This window comes from Aplidium turbinatum, chromosome 14 (assembly GCF_918807975.1).
Source record: "Aplidium turbinatum chromosome 14, kaAplTurb1.1, whole genome shotgun sequence".
Classification (NCBI taxonomy): Eukaryota; Metazoa; Chordata; class Ascidiacea; order Aplousobranchia; family Polyclinidae; genus Aplidium; species Aplidium turbinatum.
In genome coordinates, this window is record NC_137485.1 from 13,152,309 (window position 1) to 13,166,016 (window position 13,708).

The 13,708-nt window shown below is 36.0% G+C and overlaps 2 protein-coding genes across 2 annotated transcripts; both read right to left on the minus strand.

Moving 5' to 3' along the window:
- Window positions 1–517: 517 nt before the first annotated feature.
- LOC145782804 (histone H4-like) lies at window positions 518–814 on the minus strand. The gene has a single exon (XM_082594567.1). It carries the CDS (start codon window positions 812–814, stop codon window positions 518–520), a length of 297 nt encoding a protein of 98 aa, XP_082450693.1.
- A 705-nt stretch (window positions 815–1,519) lies between these two features.
- On the minus strand, window positions 1,520–10,857 carry LOC145783314 (UBX domain-containing protein 11-like). Its single transcript, XM_082595160.1, has 11 exons — window positions 10,714–10,857; window positions 9,574–9,824; window positions 9,041–9,156; window positions 8,269–8,394; window positions 7,210–7,336; window positions 6,973–7,106; window positions 6,486–6,653; window positions 4,735–4,921; window positions 3,430–3,646; window positions 2,718–2,867; window positions 1,520–2,366 (listed from the first exon to the last, which is right to left on the minus strand). Exons 1-11 carry the CDS (start codon window positions 10,779–10,781, stop codon window positions 2,237–2,239), a joined length of 1,674 nt encoding a protein of 557 aa, XP_082451286.1. The 5' UTR covers window positions 10,782–10,857; the 3' UTR covers window positions 1,520–2,236.
- Between the last annotated feature and the right edge of the window lie 2,851 nt (window positions 10,858–13,708).

A 13,708-nucleotide genomic window follows, 5' to 3' on the forward strand; every position in this document is an offset into this window, starting at 1 on the left:
CGAGACCAACGCGCTAACCACTCGGCCAAATTAGCCTACACTGGGCAACATTTTACAACTTATTTTTTATTCTTTGCTCGTTTCAAGTTCAACTAGACTAATGTGGACATGCTGAATTCAAATCTGGCCTTAGATTTTTTCCAACACATCACGTTTTTACAACTTTACAACAATACAGGTAGGCTAATCAACACAGTAGCCTAATTGCAAGTGAAAATAACAACATTATCATGTTGTTAGCAGACGGTAGCCTACAGCAGATGTGAGGTGCCCAGTTCTTGTCTTGGTCACCAACTTTGCAACCAAACTAATACTTGTAGCCAATCTTGACCTTCCCCAGAACCCCGCTATTTTTTTCATCTTCAGTAAACTCGCGACCCCACTTTTACAACTCACATGCCATTACATATCAGTTGTATTAGGACTTGCAAGTATTAATATTTTGGATTTGTATCAAGGACTTGCAAATTTGTTGTTGCTGTCATTGATGAGCCTTCTAACCGCCGAAACCGTAGGCCTACAGGGTTCGTCCTTGGCGCTTCAGCGCGTAAACGACATCGAGGGCGGTGACGGTCTTTCGTTTTGCGTGCTCGGTGTAGGTGACGGCGTCGCGAATCACGTTCTCAAGGAAGACCTTCAACACGTCTCGGGTTTCTTCGTAAATTAAGCCGCAAATGCGCTTGATACCGCCTCGACGAGCGAGTCGCCTGATAGCGGGTTTGGTGATTCCCTGAATGTTGTCACGCAAGACTTTTCTGTGGCGCTTAGCGCCTCCCTTTCCCAAACCTTTTCCTCCTTTGCCACGCCCAGACATTTTCGTAAGATGGATGCAAACACAACAAAAGTTCAACACAAAGCGAAATTAACTTGCAAGTCTAATACAACTGATATTGTGGGGCACCTTGACTTAGATAACCGCATGATTTTTTCGGTGCCTCCATGGTGTAGTTTCCATATCAAAACAGCGATTTGTTATATCTACTGATGTGTACATTGAAAATGAATGTGGAGCTATACCGAAATAAACTTGATTGATATTAGGTGTTAAAGCATTAGACCTGTCCTATATGGTTCTTACAGAAATAACATTTCAAAAAATGTCGCCAAGCTTTCACGGCCCTTTTACCTAAAAGGTTTCCGATTACTGCTGTCAAAATTTTGTTTGCCCCCCCCAAAATATTTTACTCTTCTACGGCTAAGCCAACTTATGTAGCCTACCTACAGTCAATGCCCAACGTAGACTGGCTACATGCGTAGATTAATACAAACCTAAATGACAATGAAAAAAATATTTGAATCAATTTTAAGATATTAAAAAAGTGTCGCAAACCCCCCTTTTTTAATCTAAATGACAATGCCTCTAAATAGATTTGACTAAACTGCTCATAAGCTATAGGCTAATGAGTGTCTGAGTGACTTTCTTTCTGTCAACACCCTAGTTTAGATATTCTTGGGTCATGCGTATCGACATTAGACCTAGGCCTACAGAGTAGCCAACTTACACGTCAACAAGCCCACAAAATACAAAAATTAGTTTAATTTACAATAGTTAAAAATTCATTGAAAATTTTCAAGATAACATTTAGACGCTTCTACCCAGTCTGCAAAGCTGGTCCTTTTTACATTGATTCAACGTCTGAAGACGATAAATCAATGTAAAACGGACTAGTTTTGCTGCCTGAGTATAGACACTAGACAGGCTCCTGTTCAGCAGGGAGCTTAAATTTGGTACCGGTAATAACAAAATAGTAAAAAAATAGACCATAAAGTTCAAAAACGAGGTAGGCTAAGCTGCTGAAATTAGTCTCCTGACAAAAACAAGCAATCGTAGTTAACCCTCACTAAAATTTATTGGAGCTACAACTACAATACTGGACCACAGTGATTGCACAACAACCTTGGATAAAAAACGCTTTTTGAGATGGTGGTGTGAATTGGATAGCCAGATTGTAGGCTACCAAAGATTTGTGGTTAAAATAAATGAAGGGTAAAGTAGACATTGGGTAAAACTTTTGCGCTAGGATGTGTTTATGACCTTCTGCCCACCACGTGTAATCAAAAGATTGAAGCTTTTTTTGCTGTGGTTATCTCCCATGAGTCACAAGCACACTGCACGCATTCAAAAAACTAATAAGAGGAAAAGTTACTTAAACTTGTAGTGCACAGCCAGGACATGTATGTTTTGATATGTCGCAAAGATGTCAAAAAGCAGATAGCCGAAGCATTTCATCATCGGCTACTTTTTAGGATTCAAATGTAGAGTTGCGTTCGGGATCAGACCAGATTCTTCCAGCGTTTTACCATTGGACGAATGAGTTTGTTTGGGAAAAGTTGATATTATTTCATATGGTGTCTTGTGCCGAGGTCTGTGAAAACAAGTGAAACCAAGAGTGTAAGCAGGCGGGGTCGAAAATGTGATCTTGTGTCCGTATGTGCCAAGTAGACTACAAAAAATTAAATAAGCTGTTTCGAACATCATTGCGTATGCGTTTTCTATTGACTAAATTATTATTGAACTTGTGAGCATTCAGTTCAGTTTGTTTTCATTTCTGGCCATCATGGTGAAAACGATAGGTTAGGTTAGGCTACGTGCCAAACATAACAGATGTCTAAAATACGTAGCAGCGCTAAAAGCGATAAAGATGCATGAGGCTTTGGTGCCTGCCTGACCTTGGTAGACAAACAATAAGTAGGCTATAATGAAAGTAAATTGTTACCTTTGTCCATCGATGTATTTACGTAAGTCTCCAATAGTATCAGTGAATTTCATTTTTAATATATAAGTTTTTGCCCCATTCTCGCATTTCACGCGAATAGTGGTGACATTTCGAGCGCTTATGGGCCTTGCTTCAGCAGGGATATTCATCCTGAAACACCAAAAGTAGATAGGAAAAATGGAAGAATCAAGTATTGCTTTTTTTCAAAAGGCAACAAGTCCACGTGGCTTAATCCGAACCGATCGCGGCTTATACTTTTTAACTAGCTAAAACAGGTTTCAACGTCAAAGGTTAAATGATAAATAGGGTTGTTTCAATGATGAAACTAGTACCGTAATGATGATAATGTAGCCTAATTGCATAAAACTTCACAACTTTCTACAGGTAGGCTAACAGTCAAAAAATTCTCAATAACAAAAAATCTCTAGAATTTTTCAGCGCGTAATACCGTTACTGTGACGCTTTGGAAACAAGCTAAAATATTTTGAAAAATTCCTAAATGTAACATCTGTTTTCGTTAACATTAAAACTTTCGTTATTTGCTATCCAAAAAGCTTTGACAAATCAAATATTTTAGTGCAAAATGCAGTAATGGTCTCTGATGAGGTGATCGACTAATTTTGTGACGTATGGGGTGCGACAGGAGTGTCTCACTGACATCACCAAAAATTCCCCGTCGCAACAATTGACACAACATGAAGGCTATACACACCTTTTCTGCATTTCTCGTACAGTACTAGTTTCAACAATCTCAGTGGCGTTATTGCTTGAAGACGCTTGAGCAGAATTTCCAGTTAAATGATCTTTAATTGATGATCTAATTCCAACAACCTTCCCGTCATGAATAACATTTTTAGGAAGATTTTGAAGAAACTGTTCAACACTTAAACGTTTTCCCGGCAACTGACTGATAACTTCATGTCCATCAACTAAAAGAATTGTGAAATTTGAAATAAAATGTACATTCAAAATATTCTAATTTCTAGTACAGTAGATTGAATCACTATTATTAAAGTAGCCTAATCTTTACACAGTTTACAGCCTGTTTCGCCCTTTGTGGGTTCGTCAGAAGGTGCTGTATAGGTAAGGCTACTTTGATAATAGTGATTCAATCTACTACTTGAATTAGCACTGCTTAGCATTGCGCTTGGCCTTGAGCACTCTTTCGTGGTACCATTTATTGTAGTAAGCGTACTATTCTAACAAACCACTTTTTGAAATTTACAAAACCTGAACAATGCAAAAGTTGCCACGCATGCGTTATGTAATTAATTTAATTTGCCTATTCCAGGGGTGTCAAACCTATTCACTATCACGGGCCGCATCAATGATAAGATCATATCGGCGAGGCGCAAAAGTTTCTATTTTAAATGCAAAATAAAAACATGGTAAAAATAGTTCATTCAAATCAAGGTTAAACAATATTTTCTTTTTATAAAAAACAGAGACAAATATTTTGCCTCTAGTAAGATGAGTTAACAGATGTGTCAGTAGCAGATGTGGTTATACAAATATTAGGATAGATGTAACAGACTAGCGGCGGTCTCTAAACTAGCCAAAAATAGCTTTTCTGCTGCAAATTTAAAGATCATCTGGTAATAGTAAGTTGTATTTTACCACTCTAATCAGAGCAGGTAGCTTTGCATCTTACACCACTTAAAGTGGTTGGTTTTCCGCCTTTTTAAAAGCATTACGTAATTTTGTTATGTCGCAAAGACCCTGTTAATAGTTTCAGTTTTCCCAAACAGCAGGTTTCCCATCCCTGGCATATAGGCTACCATAGTAAGCCTACCGGTACCGATGTTTACACAGTAGCATGGACAGGGGGTAGCCTACTTTTGGGCCCAGTATAATTTTAAGGGCTAGGAATCTTTCCGTGAGGGACAACAAGGAAAAAGTCTTTAGAGTCTTGTCGTTTTCTATAAAAATGTAGGGTTTAGGGGGTCGGGGTTCCCATTGACACCGGACTCAAATTGTTCTCAACAGCCCTGTGTCTATTACATTGCAAAGCCTATACCTTGATTGTATTTTGAAGTGCTAGTGGATGTGGTGTCGACTTGTTGCAAGGAAGTGCTCGAGGAAGATTCATCACCAGCCGCTGTGCCATCATCCTCTGAAGGACCTTCCTGTAAGATTCTTCCAACGCCCGGGAATGACCTGCTTAATCTCGGATCTTTGAAAACGACTCCTCGTTTGTCAGATACCTACGACAAGCATAACAAGTTTAACAACGTAAAATTTTTGAACCTCTTAATAATCCTTTATCAAGCACTTTGACTCGTTCTTCAATCCTTCTCATGCACATTACACAATGTCAAACTTTCAGACAAAGAGAGTTAAAAAAATTACAGTCACAATTATAAAAATAGAGTGAAACTGTTCACCAGGCATTTGACAAATAAAGGGACTTCCGTTCTTCTGGTGACTATAGGCTACTAGGTTACCTCCTAATGTTAAGGATGATACCTAGCTTTTATTACCGACATTTCGTCTTTTATTACCGACGTTTACCTGTTCCAGCCTCCTGATAAAGTCAGTCGTGCTGACTGAAGAAACGTCGGTGATAAAAGCTAGGTATCATCCTTAACATCAAGAAGTAACCTAGTAGCCTATAGCAGGTGTCCCACTCCACAATCTTAATTTTTGTTATGATTTTTAGACAAAAATTGGCTTTTTTTATGATCTTTTTGCTTATTTTATGCTTTTGCACCGGCCACATTATATTGCTTAACTGAAGTTACATTCGTCAAAAAGTTTGGAAGCAATCCACATTACTGACGAGATACCAGCGACTTAAGGGAGGGATTTCACGCAATTTTGATTATTAACTAATATACCATAAGCAAACGAAACCAAGCAACAACACGGCGTTTATCATGATACACAGGAAAAATAACTAAAAATTGCAAACGTTTTCGGCTAAACATCTAGCCCTTGTCAAGCATTTTGAGAAATGATTTGTACTACAATGAAGTAAGAACTGCTAGAGAATTGATTACGCAACAAAACTGATAACGGCACAACATGTGATATTTAATTAAAGACGTTTAACAGATAGGAGAATCCTGCGGCAAAAAGCTGACTGTTAAGTGTTGGATTGAAAGATTTGATAAGCAGGGCTTCTTGAATTTTTGTGTCGAATTCAGAAAAGATTGTTACAATTATAAAAAACAGTTACAATTGTAGATGTAGGTTGTAGGCTTATAAATTACAATAAGTTATTGTACTTATAAGTTACAATACAGAAAAGCGTCACATAATATTATGTTATGCCACGGAACTCCAGCATTGTGCTAGAGAGCCCGGGAAGAGCAGTGACCATTTCCATACAACTCGAGAGTGGGTACCCCAGCACCGCACAAGCGGCCACTATTGCGGAGTACCATCAGTCGCCTCTTACGACTCGCTGGATGGGCGGCTTCACTATTCTGTCCCGGTGAAGCACGGGGGATTCGATCCTAGATGAACAAGTTTTACTTTTAGGTACCAGTAGGTATCCAAGACCACTTCTGCTTTTGAAAACTGTCCACATAAAAAATTAACTTTTTCAAATCACCAAATCAAATGAGCTGCAATTTTTATGATTTTTTATGACTGAGGTAAAATTTTATGACTATTTTATGGTTTTTTCAAAAAATGATAAATTTTATGATTTTTTTTTATGATTTTATGCCGAGTGAGACCCATGTTATAGTCACCAGAAGAACGCAAGTCACTTTATTTGTCACAATTATATTTATTGAAGAAATAGAACCTTCGAAAGCTTACTTGAATGGGAACGCCATCCGGGTATTGCTTCTGTAGTTCAGTTGGAAAGAAACCGTCCATGATATCCATTAAACAGCGTTTGGTTGTAACATCATTGAAAGAACGAAATGGCCCGTTAAACATCATGATCCCATTCGCAAACAAGGTCAATGGAACAGACTCTTTCACCTAAAATTCATTCGATTTAAGAAGGCAACTTGTTATCTTAAAATACCAGAGAAAGAGTGGGCTTCAGAGAATTCATTTTATTTTGGAAAGAGTCTACACAATTGCTAACCCTATAGTGTCCAATGTTTGCTGGTTTTAAACTTCACTGAAATCCATGAAGATAAACTATAACTTTGGGAGCAAAATAGTTGGAACGCTTGGTCAATCTAATCAAAAAATAAAGAGCCATGAGTAAGAGTATAGTATTTGTATTTTAGGCTCTTTAGTTTTGGAGTAGATCAACTAATTTCACCATGATATAAAATGATCAAAGTCGTACCTTTAAACGAGCACCATCTTTTGTTTTCTCTATATTTGATTCCCCCTCACCAGCAATAACATTTAAGTCGTGAATGTTTCGAAGAACAAGGTCGTAGTCAATATTAAAGTTTGAGGCACTGCCAACAGTCAAACCTGGCAACGTGAAAATTGTTCCAATAAGTGTCAATTTTGATTTTACAGTCTTATAATCAAAGAATAGTATACAACCTTACAGGTTTCCATAAGACGTAGTTACCTGACTGAGGTTGGGTGCTTGTAACAGGAGCAATTGGAAAGCTGTTATCTTCGTTTTTCAAGTAGTTGTCAGAAAAAGGATCGCTTTGTTCGCCAACCCACACCATTCCATAATCAGCTAAAAATGTCTAGAAATATGTGGCTAAGATGTTATTTGCTCTTGTAAATGCCGCGTTTTGACAAAAAAAAAAGTCTAACAGTAATTTTTCATTGCATGTTAAGAAGGTATGCAGGCAGTATATGCAACAAAGAAAATTCAATAGCACTGAGGTCATGTTTGGCAAGAGAAAACGACTTTCCTAATTATTTCGTCCCAATTTTAAAACTTGAAACTCTCTAGTGTAGCCTACTTTACTGCAGGGTTGTCGGTATTTTACCCGACCCAAAAAAACACTTAAAAAAACCCAAAGCATCATATGTGTCCAGTTTTTATTAGAAAATTAAAAAAATGATGAAAAAACACTACAAGGCACTTAAAACAAACTTTAAATTAGGACTTAAGGATGTGATTGTGAAGTAAATTTCCAAAAATAAACTGAAAACGCAGTGGATATTGTACAGTACACAAAAATCAAGTAATGCCACTTTGTGTATATATACTACACTAAAACTAATTTATGCAAGAAGGCCTGATAGTTAAACTGGTGAAAGTAGGCTACTACTCTACTGTAGTCTGTATATATGATATGATGTGAAATGCAATTTAGGAGGCTATTTACCAATTACAGATTCTGGATTCTAACGCATGGCTGTTTCAGAGCATTTGCCTAAATGGCCACGCAATTGCTCATCCATTACTATATATAATATATATATAAATGATAAAAAATATTTAAACATGATGGCATAAATGCTCCTTGCCTTCAAATCTAAAGCAAATGATGCAATAATGTGATTTCTACCACGGTAGCATCAACTTGGTATAGAAATCAGTGGATGATGCAACATCCAACTTGATCTTGAAATAAGTACAAATACTACATACTTCAGCTACAGCACCAAACAAGCATATGTAAACGCTGGTACCAAGTTAAAATGAGTATAGAAAAGCTTCACTTACCTCCATTTCATAAACTTGTTGCTGAAGCTGGTGACACTTACTCTCGAGTTGTTCAGCTCTGGTAGGATCTTGAGTTTGTCGAAGTTCCTGTTGTTTACTTAATAGTGATAGTTTTTCTTCAAGAATCTAAAATATATAATAAGTTTCAATGAATCAAAAAGTCTTTATCAAGCAATGTTATTCAATACAGCTGAGCACAATCAGGGCAGTTTATAGAAAAGAACTAAATAAATTTTTACATAAAAATGGGTTACAAGATAAATTTTTCTTTAATTTCTTTATTTTACAAGTATCGTGCACTTAAGTTAAGAGAACCCAACATGAAAACATCATTTTTACTTCACATTTAACTCTTTGAAATATACGTCTCAAACTACAACAGTATATGTAATTATCTGCTCTATGTTTCTCTCTTGCAAGGACAAATGGAGTAAGATGGTATGGGCATTTACTAAGAAGGTAGGAAGAAAATTTTCTTTGAAAGGCATTGACTTTGAAAGTATATGGCAAGAAGAAACGAGGACATTTAAAAAAGAAGATAGAACCGGAAGTTATAGAATAGATAAAGAATGAGGCAGACACAGTCGGACTGAAGGAGGACGATGAGATGGACAGAATGAGATAGAGAATAGGAGACAAGACAGCTGCCAGGAAAGAATCGAGCACCCCCACTAGTGGGGATAAAATCGAAGTTGGATGAGGATAATTACTAAGTACTGTATTGGGTTTAGAAGCAACCAAATTTAAAACACAGTAGTTTTCAAACACAAACTTTAATTCGTCTTGTCTTTTCCACTACTTCTTTATTGTAATAAGCAGTTTGTTTTTCTAATTGTGTGATTCGCTTCATCATGGTTGAAATGAGTTCCATGTCATCTGGTGGAGGCACTACAACAATGTTTAAAACATCTTCCCAAAACTTATTTTTCACAGAAATGGTCTACAAATGTGCAAACTGTCTAGTGAACAAATACTTTAAACCAGGGTCATGAAGTCAAAGGGATTTTGGCATGTCCGGAGTTGTCCAGTTTTAATCACAGGAGTCGTATATTTTTTTCCCAACTCCAAAGCCCTGTGGAGTTAGAGTCATAGGATATTTGGCTTGTCCAGAGTCAGCCAGTTATAAACTGAGAAGTCGTACATTTTTTTACCTGACTCCACACTCCAGTGCCCTGCTTTAAACAAATGTCTTAAATAGACGGCTCAACTAGCATCATTCAATTTCTAGCTTAGCCCTATAAAATTTACAAAAGCTTTGATTAAATTCTATTCCATTACATTTTTTTGGATTTGAAAAAATATTACCTTTGGTAGATCGAGACTTTGAAACTTGTCCAAGAGGGTGGTGCATTGGTGATAATCTTGAATTGACAGGACCCATCAGCATTTGAGAAGTCAGTCCATCTACAGAATAATCTGCAGATGATGCTGTTGAAGAGGAAGGAGAGTCCGATGTTTTTAAATGGGTCTTGTAAGAAGTCATCTGCTGCTCAAAGTCATCAAGCATTTCTCGCTCTTTTGCATATTCAGTACTCCGAAAAGGCATACTTCGTTTTCTGAAGAAAAATATACATATACATTATACAATACTAGAAGTTATCAATGTGAGTAAATTTAGAATATTTTGTTAAATTGCGCAAATTACATTATTTAGTCTGCTGTCAATTTCATTTATTCCATTCTATTTTATTCAGTATATACAATACTATATGACCCGATTGACATGAAAATTGATTGAGGTATTTCTACAATTTAGTAAAAACACCCTACACTTAAACGATTAGATTTTAGTGCCTCTTCAAATTGTGAAGTAAGGCAATTTATAATTTAGTTTTGGTGCTAGTAGGTTTTAAACCGCTCTTGCCTGGTGATCAGCAATGTTTCTCCTGTATTTCTCTCTCATAAAATCATGGGTGGCTTAAACGCACAAGCCCCTTAATTTTTAATATTCTGCATTCATTTAACAACAAGTTACTCAATTGTGTCAGAATGGTACAAGATCTGTCCAGTAAATTTAGGTATGTTATCCAGTGCAATGGCTTGAAGTTCAATATCAATATACAATTTTGAGACTTTTATTTGGCTAAGTTTGATAGTGGTTGAATAAACTATGATAGATGAACTAATACTTGATTTCAAAAAGCATAGAAACAGATTTTGGAAAATGGCATAACTCAACATAAATAGTCTGCCTCAGCAAACAAAGCAAGTGATTATTAATCAATATAATTTCTTGGCTAATAGTATTATTTAAGCCGAGCCGAGTACTAGGCCAAAATAGTGCACTAATAGGCTACTCTGTCATAATTCTTGCTTTCTACACTCATCTGCAAAACATATCATGTTTACAAGAATAAAGCAGAGTGAATAGACTTTCATAAAAAAAATTTCCAGACTACTTGTTTAGTTATCCATAACTATGAATTAGATAAAAATAACACCAACCCAAAATTTCTAGACGGATTTGAAGGAGATTTCTTTTTCTTGTCCAAACTGCACAATGGTGAACTCATTTTATTGTAGAAATTGTTGTTTGAGTTTAATATTTTCTTAAAATTCTATTATTTTTGATTAAATAAAATCTGGAATATTCTTAACAAGAAATTCAAGATTACAAGCAAAATTTTGAAAGCGGACTTTGAAAGTAATCTTAAAAATTTCCAGAGCATACCAGTATTACGAATGCTGAAAGTAATTTTTCAACTATTTTTTTACATTAAGTAATCAAAATCTGGTGTGATGGAACAGAGCTTGGTTGTATAGTCAATTATCTGGGTGACTGGTTACATGTGAGTAATCTGTCAAGCCAATATCATCCCAAGATACCTTGCTTGTCATATAGATTTATTATCCTTTTTATAGATTCTATATCCTTTTTTTTATTAACTACCGTAACGTCCTTTACCTTACCACTGAGTATCTAACCTGATCATAATCTACAATGCTTGTGATTTTATGAGCTTCCTTAAAATGATTTTGTTCGCAACTTGAGTATTTAAACATTGCATTATTTTGGAAAAAGAGTTGTATTTAAAGATACTGGTAAGCAACAATGACACAATTAAATCACTGTGCCAGTATTACAACAAATTAATGCCATTTGTGATACTTTCACTGCCAAAAATAAAGTTTATGACAATTGTATTAGAGTTGATTCATTAATTGTCGGCTGCGTAGCCGAGTGGTGAGAACGTCTGCGCGACGTTCGAAAGGACGTGGGTTCGACACCGCTCAAGAGCACGCGGCTGTGTCTCGGCAAAGACACTTAATGGCAAGCCAAAATAAGGGGAGCAGCTGACTCGAAGACTATCTGTCACTTTGCTGCTTCCTGTAGTCTGTTGGATCGCATCTGTGATCGCAGTGTATTGTATGTTATTGCAATGGGCGCAAATAAAAAACACAAATAAAAACACAATTATAATTGCTTAAAGAAATTGGTTTTTGCAACCAGCAGCAGCAAAAAGTTTAAGAAAATATGGTACTGATAAGTTCACTTCTCTAGACCAAATGGTCCAATCTGGACATGGAGTTGTCCCATACCATTACCAATATGCAAAACTAAAAATGTATGGCAATATTTTTGGAAGTCAAGAAATGTTCTGTCCAGTCAAAAACTGTATATTATTGCAAAAAGCAATATGATAGTCTAATTATATTTAGGAATTTACCGTACTGATTGGAAATGTTTTCAATTAAAAACTACAATAAAATTTGCTTGTAAACAGTAGCTTAACGATGAATTTTTGTGTGCTGGATCACAAAGCTAATTTGTGTAAGATAAATTAAAATCACAATAAATTGTTGCAAAAGTGCAGATCTTGAGTGTCACAATCAATGTGCAAGGCGTCGCGTCGGGCTGCTTTGCGTCTTGACAGAATGTGCTGTTTTCATTATAAAATTCTTGAGCGGTATGTTATTATCGGTCAATGACCAGTAGTAACCTCTAATTGTGAAGTCGTTGCTAATAACGTAATTCTAGATCATTCTGTATCTGGAACGTTCTGTTGTTTTCACAATTGCCAATATCGTTTGTGATGATGTCACAAGGTTGTTTACAAATGGACCTATGATTACGAAATCTGTATTATGTAACAGTCCTCTACTCCTACGTCACATTCTTTAGACTTCTTTAAGCTTCTGCTTGTTGACATTTATTGTAACTTGACAGAACAATGTGACATTACGTAACCTTCTCGATGTTACTAGACCGAAACAACTTTCTATAAATAGTGGTGTAGTTTGCGGAATGATTATTATGATGATTATTATTGAGTTGGTTATGAGAGTTGTGTTATGAGTTGTGGATTGGTAGTTGATGCAGAAATTATTGGTGATTGAGACTTGAAGTAATTGAATACAAGTAGATGAGAATTGGTGCTGATATAAATTGTGTTCGAATTTAGAGTTATTTGAGAAGCCGTTCGTTAAAGTTCTTCAAGAAGTCAGATTATCATTTCACAAGTAGAATTATTCGACATTTAATTGACTGCTTTTCGGTTTGACCCATTAAACTACGTCATTGAATCTTTCCAAGTCTTTTTCCTGGTAAGAGATAGAAAGAAGTCGTGACATTGAGGATGAGTTGTTGCTAAAGTACTATAGTACAGAAGAACAAAGAGCAGATCAAAATTTTGGAATCTTTAGTCAATTAACCTTTTACCCCATCTGGAGTAATTTTTTCCAGTTTGCTGAACACTGGTACCGAATTCAGTCATGATAACCTTGTTTGTTACATCTAACATATGATTTTAACGTAAACTGATCAAATTATTGGTCAAGGCTGATAAAATATAGCTTCCCGAATATGCTAACATCATCATCTACAGATCTAGGTGCTCATTGGTAATTTCACAAAAGTTTACATTGGTCGTCATAGCGGAGTGTTTCAAATTTTATTTTGTACAAGTGTACAAAATTTATTTCGTTTGTTACAAGAAGTTTCATATCAAGAAAATGAAGTATCTTCTGACAGGTGTCAAACCCACAACAATTCTTGATATGAACGACTCGGTTACATGTCTTGTAATGCAAAGAAATTTATTCTCACACGAGTCAGTTCAATCATATATAGCTAAATATCGATTTCGATCAGCTAGAAGCTAGATCATCTTCAGTTAAGCTTATTCAAATAGATATTGCTTTGCAAGAAGTTTCTTATTATTATTTAGGCCTATTTCATAAAAGGCTGTTTCACAAAAGTAATTAGTCTTCAAATTTCAAACTTGATTCCATCAATTTTAGAAGACTTGTTACAATTAAAACCTTTCTTTCTGCTAATGTGACTTTGATACCGGTAGCCTACTCCTTTTGTTGGTTTTGTTTCCTCAAAATTTGATGGTTAAAATTTGTTCAATTGGGACTTGCTCAGTTAGAGCTTGCTCAGTTTGAACTTGCTCCGTTTATACTTGCTAAGTACTTTCTCAGTTGGTTTTTTTGGAGT